Genomic DNA, 7,950 nt, shown 5'->3' on the forward strand with positions numbered 1-7,950 from the left:
GTCTTTTGCTGGGCAAACACAAAGGATTTCTTTTCACAACGAAACGTCCCCGCGACATGGCTGTGACGGTACAATGAGATTTACAAGACCGCCCACCTTACTTGCGTTTAGATTCTTAGTCAAATCGTTTAACGAACTGACGTAGATTCGCCGGGGTGTGGTTACACGAGGCGTTTCAGGCAGGTCTGGGTGAGCATTCGCTTCTAGATAAAATACATAATTTGTTCCGACATTTGCGTTTTTTTAATTTTACATGTCACTTATACGTGCATGGGCAACTTATAACACACCAAAGACAAAGAAATCACCCCTTTAAAGTAAGGTCAAATATGGGAGCATATCCATAATGTCATAATCTCATTGGTTTTACATGTCTTGTGACGAGACATTTGAGTTTACTGCACTGATCTACATGTTGGCATGTATCTTAACATATGTCATAAAAAAAGTTATCTAAAAGTTTTAATCATTTTTCTTTCACAAACATATCGTTTGCACCAGAAGACAATTATTAACCTGCTGGAGTCATTTGGACTACTTTTATGAGGCATGCATGTGCTTTTTGAAGGTTCGAAAGATGACCGCATTTTAATATAAAATGTATTACTCCATTAAACAAAGGTAGTCCTATACATGGGATTGTGCAATGAGGGCGAGTAAATTGAGATCATGTTCATATTTTGGTGAACTATTCCCTGAATGGCAGGTTGTGATGGATTTCTGCCAACAATTCAGTGTATCATCTCAAACACATTCTGTACACAGAGGCCTGGTTTCTGTCTTCTCTTCACAGAAGAATGTCTCTGCTATAAAGAAGCCCCACACCCATACAATATTTTTGAGTTTTCTGGGAGGTCGTCTCTTAAGAAGGAAGCAAACTAACTTTGTGACAAACATGAGAAGTGGAAGATGATTGACAAACAAAGCGGAAGATGATTGACACAGAAAGTACCTGTCTGGCCAATCTTGATAAGCTAGTTTAAAGTACTGAGTGTTGCAATGCGTTTTTGTATCACGTACAAATGAAAACCGGTCTAAAGGATTTACTAACAACTTCGTTTTACAAACTCGAGCAGTGAAAAAGGCAAAAGGGAGTTTTTAGGTTTGAGTCACTCGATTGCTGATGGAGAGGCCAGTGCTTATCTGGTTTAACTGGTCAGGGTGTGTATGTTCAAGTTACTAAATGAGTAAAAAGGATTTCCCATGTAAAGCGAAGGTTTACTGTGATCTTTAATAACCCCTCCCCTGTGTGTAAGATTATGGTAATGGGTTTAAACTGCTTCCACAGAACAGTATCGTAAACATCTATTCTGACTTGAGAGACTGTTCTTAAAGTGAACCTGCTTTTTTACACTTACACGTTTTATAGACATTTTAATCTGATTGGTGCATTCAATGTGTACATTTTTCTGCACGTTTTCCCTGAGAATCACTGCTGACACATTACATTGCTGTTAATATCCTCCATTCACTTGCATTGGTTACAATAGTAGTGAATGGGGGGGGGGGGGGGCTGTGCCCATCTGTTACCAAATAAAATTCAAATACCTTTTGTGTTTTCTAGTAGAAAGAAAGTCATACAGTTTTGAAATGACAAGGGGGAGTGTAGATGATGACAGAATTTTCATTTTGAAGGTGAACTACTACTTTAAACAACACCTTTATAGTTGCTTCACTCTTTTTTAATTTTTCACTGTAGATGGCACACAAATGTGGTTCCCATGTGGTTATTATCAAAGATATAAAATCTGATCTTACTCCCTGCCCCTCCAGTTAGTAAGGGACAGTGTCTTGGGAAATTGTCATAGAAATTGTTAGCTACATGGTCTCTTGGGGAAAGTCAGGACATGGGACAGATTTACTGACAGGAAAAGGAAAGGGAAGCTGGGAAATAGGTTAAAGAGGAGATGCTCCGCCCTTCTGTATTGATGCTTTAGAGAATCTATCTTTTATCTGCAGGCAGGGAGTGAAGAAATACATTGGAGCGAATTAGGATGTCACTGATAGAGCTATCCAGCAATTCTACGGTGTTGTTTACTATCTGTTTGCATTATTGGGTTTCAAGCTGCCTGTCTGTGTTAGGGCACAATTCTGTAGATCCTTCGGCTTCCACACATTTTAGGTACGTTTTCTTAATCGACAACCATGACCAACCATTTATATTGCTTTAAGTTTATTGTCTAATAATATATTAAAGACCACCATAGTTCCACCGTGAGGAAACCTCATGATTTAAAAATTATCTAAACATATTCATATATTAAGAGATATATATTTCTAGTGTCTAGTTACGCCAGGCTGTAGAATATTTATTTGGTAGAAACTGTAAGGGGAGGGGCTAAAATATGTAGAATGGTGGCCTTTAAGTCAAATAGGTTAGGATCCACTGTTCTTGGCCCTTATCTGGCTGAACGATGCCACCTTGAGGTTGACCAATAGTATTGCCTGATGAGGGAATCTGTCACATCATTTTAAACGTTTATGCACTGTTGGTTTTCAACCATGTATTTTGCTGGAAAAAAAAACTGATACTGACATCATCCACATGAGCACCATGGCTCAAAACATTTGACACTTTTAAAATAGAAAAGATCTGTATGCTTGTGACAGCCATTGAAAACTACACGTACAGACCATTTCAGAGACCGTTTTTCAGATTTTTTACTATTTATTGGTATGTTTAGGTAAAATTATAATATTTGTGTCATTCTGTGAACTACTAACAATATTTCTATACTTTCTTTTTGCATTTTTCTTGCAGAAAATGAAAACTGGTGAAACAATGTGACAGAATATATGCTCTGTATTTTTTCAGATCTCAAATACTGTGAAATGAAAATTTGGAATGGTCTCTTACTTTTCTTCTGCGGCTGCATATTTCCGGGATGCATCAGTAATGATGCTAAAACAAAAACAGCTTGATGGTACTACCATTAAACGGCTGTTTCCATCACTTAGCAACTGTTAACGCAACCTGTATTTTACACTGAATGTTTCATTCCAGCGGCATACTGCAACTGTTTTGTTCTGCTTAAAGTAAAAAATAAATACACTGTAGGTGTTTTTAAGTATGCCAGAAATTGTGATGTTACTACTTGAAAATGATTTTATTTTAAGCAAAATCAAAAAACAAGGTATTACCAGTTGAAAAAATGAACACAATGGACTTCTGCGAAGGTCACTGCAAGAGGATGCATGAACACAACATTCAAGCAAAAACTATCTAAAGCGTAAATCTGATGTTGTATACAGTACTAAGGCAGAAAGAACCTGCATGTGCACATCACTTCTAACTACATGATCATGCATTCAGCATTCAGTCTCTATTCCAGTTCTTTAAAATGGCATCCGCTGCATCCAAGGTGCTGTCTTGCTGTAGTGAGTAAAAAATGAAAACAATATAAAGGCCTATCAACAGTGCCGCCAGGGCCTTTCATGTACATTGTTAACAAAAATATTTACGCATTAATATAGTTTAGTGGAAATTAGTTTGTGAAAATAATCTCCAATACATTAAGAAATGAAAGTCAGCTTAAATATTTTTATTGATCAAAGATTACAGCCCTTACCTTGATAAAGCACAAGCGAATGTATTTCTCAAACTGCTTTATTGAAGCTTCTCCCGTAAAAGCTGTTACAGGAATTGCTGCAAGTTTCTACAAAAAAAACAACATTTATTCACTTTTTTATTATTCATTCAGGATTTCCTACAACATAAAAGTATGCCTTCACAGTACCTTTTCTTTTATCATCCATTTGACAAACTTGTAGTCATATGCTTCATCTTCTTCCATATGTGACAGGTCCTGATCTAGTATATTTTTCAGGAAAAACAGACATTTCAGCATCAATTGCAAACTTTTGCAAAAAACCCTGTACACTTTATTTTAACCACGCCCAGCCTTAACTGAACAATAGAAGCAGAAATATCTTTCTAGATAGTTTTTATATTTTATATATAATTTTTACATTATCACAGAAGCCACTTACTGAGTGCTGTGACATCCACTATCATGAAGTAACCTCCTTCAGGAACCACTGGAGTCATGCCTGCTTGTCTTAACATAGCTGCCATGCGGTCTCTTTTCCCTTCCAGCTCTGATGCTAGAGAAGAAAAGTAGCAGTCGGGCTGACCCATCAGCTCATAGTCCCGAAGAAGACCCTGACCAACGGCCTCCTAATGTGCAATATAGTATCCCAAAATATATAATAATAATAATATGATATATACAGTACGTGAAACATACAGTACAAATATATAATGAGGCAACACTTGCCTGTAATGGGGTTGGGCACGTATAGAGAGTGTTTTGCATAACAGTCTGTAGATGTTTGATCAAGTGTTCAGGCCCGATTGACCAACCCAGCTGAAAAAAGTGTCCCAGTTAATAAATGGAGCTGCTGTCTTTGTTCCTTTGTTAAACTTAATGCTTCCAATATATAATAGCCAAGTAAAACTGTTTCCCCAAAATGTAAATTGTCATAAAAATGTTCCTAGAACACAAAAATGAGTAAGATTCTTTAATGAAGCTCTTTCGTGTACAATGACTGTTAGACTATAGCTTTCAAGCTTAAAAAGAACACCTTCAAAGAACCATAAAAGTGGTTTATATGGCATCCATACCAAAGTCTTCTAAAGTCAATAGATATCTTTGTTTTGTTTTTTTTAGCCTGGACTGAATTAAAAATTCATAATTTCAGTTGAGTGGTACATTATCTGTCAATTTCAGTCTGTTCTATTGAACTCTTTAGAATACCTCTGATATAGCACACAAGTGCTACTTTTTCTCTTTTTTTGTTACATTTCTCCTTTAGAGAGCTTTTTTCATTAAACTCGTTCTATAATGTAATGCTACAGATCAAAAACTACTTGAATCTTGAACTTGGAATGTTACATACCTTCCAACCAGTCACGCTGAAGGTTTTCCCTGCGCTGCCAATAGTGATGGTTCGGTCCCACATTCCAGGGAGGGTTGCTGTTCATAGACAATATCAAAGACTTATAACCGTAGGGCACATAAAAGTCTCTCTACACAAAGACGCACCACTGAAAAAACATCACATACCTATCTTTACATGTTCATGGCCTTTATATACGAGCCATTCATACACCTCATCACTGAAGCACAGGGTGTCATGCTTGATACAGAGATCAGCAATAGCTCGCAACTCACTCTTAGTGAAAACCTATGAAGGCCAATACATAACTTTAGAATGTCAAAAAGACGCTGTAAGACTAAATGAAATTTGCATCATCTTACTTTTCCAATAGGGTTATTTGGAGTGTTGATGATGATGGCCTTGGTCTTGGAGTTGAATTTACTGGCAAGTTCTTCCTGGTCCAGAACCCAGTCTCTGCTGCTTATACTGGATGTTGCAGTTGTTTTCTACAGAACAAGTTCATTAAGTGCGTGGACATTTTGCAATTATGTTATGATAAGGAATTTTATGTAATAAGGAAACCTAACCTACCAGTCGCAAAGGTATTAAAACTGGTTTAGCACCTGCCATTTTTACCATGGGGACATAGCAATCAAAAAAGGGTTCTATAATAATAACCTGGATGGAGAAAGGAAGGAAATTGATCAATGTGTACAAGTCAAGACCTAGAGCAATCTTTAAGATGTATCACAGTATATACAACTGCACTGATTTTCGAATTTGCTTTTACCTCATCTCCCTCCTCAACCAGAGCCTGCATAGTGCTGAATAAAGACCCATATCCACCCACTGTTACCAGGATCTCTTTAAACGGGTCGAGCTGACGGTCATACACCTTTCCATAAACCTTTGATAAGGCTTTGACTAGTGTTGGATGGCCCTGCAGAGATATTGACATTTTTAAATATTAAAAGTCCAGCATGATTATAAAGATTGTTAGTTGGACATAAAGACATTAAATACACTATTAAGTGTAAACATGACATACAAAGCCACGAGTGTACTGGTTCAGCCTGTCTACCATGGCAGCCTGAGCCAGACCCTCTTTCACGTATAAGGGGGGAGGAATATCTGGGAAGCCCTGACCAAGATTAACAATGGATGGATCTGCTGCAACTGATGTGAAGGCCACCCTAAATGACACATGGGACAATGTTGACATTATTTCAATCTTGTCAACATGAATATAACAATATCTTTTTTATTCTTACCATACATTCTTGTCCAGGCCTTCTATTCTTTTCGCGTTCTTCGGTTTCATGGATGCCATCTTATACTAAAATGTGAAAGAACAACATCAGGGCAATGACAAAAAGAAACCCAGTTCCATAAAACAAGCACTCACTTGACAGGAGGAGAAAGCTCTGAATATACTTTGTGGTAATAAGCGAGGAGCAGATCTGCAGATACTAAACAGCTGAGTGGGATTCATGCCTGTCAATGTAATATAAATGTATTACATATTCATCACTTTTAAACAGTGCTGAGAAATATAAAACTCGCTCCCGTTCGTTGGTTGCGGTACAGTAAACGTATTTTGGATTTCCCAGTAGCAGATTCAGCTTGACGCGAAACCTCCACGCCTCTACAACAGACCAATCAGCGGTACAGTTCAAAGAGCAGCCTACGTATCTCTGTTCCAAAAGAAAATTCACAAGCCTACTTTCAAGTTGTTGCTAAATAATAAAGAAGGCTGATCTAATGCACGTTAACGGTACGCATTTAAAAACTACAGGATTAGAAGAGCTCGGAATTTCTCGTTCGGGAGATAGGATGCTTTCAAGAAAAATCTATACAGGATGTACGGTCAAAAACGATTACGTTACCATAGAACTGAGGCTGTGTTGAAACGAGAGATGCGACTCAAAAGGAGCCGATTCCTCGACTCTTCATGTTCCTAAAGTCGGAATCGACTCCCTCGACTCCGTAATTTTTATATTGTCATTGACTCTGATTGGTTTTTAAATGTTATTCGTTGCTTTGCGCCAATCACAACGACAAGTTAACCAATCACATTTAAGCTTAAAGTCATACCTCCACTCCCTCTGACTGTCCGATCGTAAACATTGCGACAATCAGAGCATGAGCGACGCCTATTGGTACTATCGCAAAAGGACAAGAAATATTTCCCGTTCATTCCTCATCTTCAATCCGATCTCATTCAATTCTTATTTAAATCTCTCAATATATCTCGTCCGTCCATCTTCAAGCTTTTATTTCTCTAAACAACCGTTAAGACTTTGTAAGTTGCTTTGAATGAAAGTGTCGTGCTATGCTTAACTGGACACAAATCAAGTATTTGTGGAAACAAATTATAAAGCGTTTCGTCCATACGTAAACAATCAACAACAGCCAGGAAGTCACAAATCATATATTGAGTTTGTTGTTGCTGGGTTGTTATTATTATAGCGTATTTAAAAATGACATATTTTTAAATACTTTTTATTGTTAAATGCCCAACACAGAAAGGCAATGAGAACACAAGGTAGGCTCAACGTCTTTTCTTCTTTTTTTTAAATGTTTTGAATCAGCCTAAGGTGAATATATTCGTGGAGTGAGTCTGCTATTTTATTCCTACAGTTACCACTGTCTTTTGTAATGATTTAGTTTATAAGAAACATTACCCTTCAACTAATGGCTGGAATACACTACAATACTTCTTTTTAAACTAGACATCATACACTAGCAGACTATTTCAAAGTTTAATATAGAAACACACTAACTGATCAAATTTGCAGGATGGCACAGACTTTCTCCAACAAGTCCAGGCTGACAATCTAAGCTAAATCTGAGCAAAAGTCTTGTAGTGTATTTTACCCATAAATTGAATTGAGCAACTAAAAACTATTTAGTAGTGTGCAAGTTGTAACTTAGGCTGCGTCCAAATACCCCCACTTGCGATCTTTGCACTTGACCACTTGACTACTTTCATGACGCATTTCCTGTTTTTGGCCCAAGTGTTCTAGTGGGCGTGAAGATCCTAAGTGAGCAGTATTTTCAACCCGATGG

General features: G+C 37.4%; 1 protein-coding gene across 6 annotated transcripts; it reads right to left on the reverse strand.

Annotated features, from left to right (window-relative positions):
* Positions 1–2,653: 2,653 nt before the first annotated feature.
* LOC306896692 (kynurenine--oxoglutarate transaminase 3) lies at positions 2,654–7,030 on the reverse strand. 6 transcript variants are annotated; one of them, XM_079460904.1, is made up of 14 exons: positions 6,976–7,030; positions 6,287–6,375; positions 6,153–6,217; positions 5,930–6,074; positions 5,672–5,821; positions 5,473–5,559; positions 5,262–5,387; positions 5,067–5,187; positions 4,900–4,976; positions 4,278–4,367; positions 3,991–4,177; positions 3,738–3,811; positions 3,570–3,656; positions 2,654–3,373 (listed from the first exon to the last, which is right to left on the reverse strand). In XM_079460904.1, the coding sequence occupies exons 2-14, from the start codon at positions 6,371–6,373 to the stop codon at positions 3,317–3,319; spliced, it is 1,353 nt and encodes a 450-aa protein (XP_079317030.1). In that variant the 5' UTR covers positions 6,374–6,375; positions 6,976–7,030; the 3' UTR covers positions 2,654–3,316. The 6 variants fall into 6 exon arrangements, with proteins under 6 accessions (XP_079317030.1, XP_079317033.1, XP_079317028.1 ...); XM_079460907.1 differs by having other exon boundaries at positions 6,158–6,217; positions 6,976–7,013; XM_079460902.1 differs by having other exon boundaries at positions 6,768–6,988.
* Between the last annotated feature and the right edge of the window lie 920 nt (positions 7,031–7,950).

Source organism: Barbatula barbatula, assembly GCF_947034865.1.
Source record: "Barbatula barbatula genome assembly, chromosome: 7".
NCBI classification, from domain to species: Eukaryota; Metazoa; Chordata; class Actinopteri; order Cypriniformes; family Nemacheilidae; genus Barbatula; species Barbatula barbatula.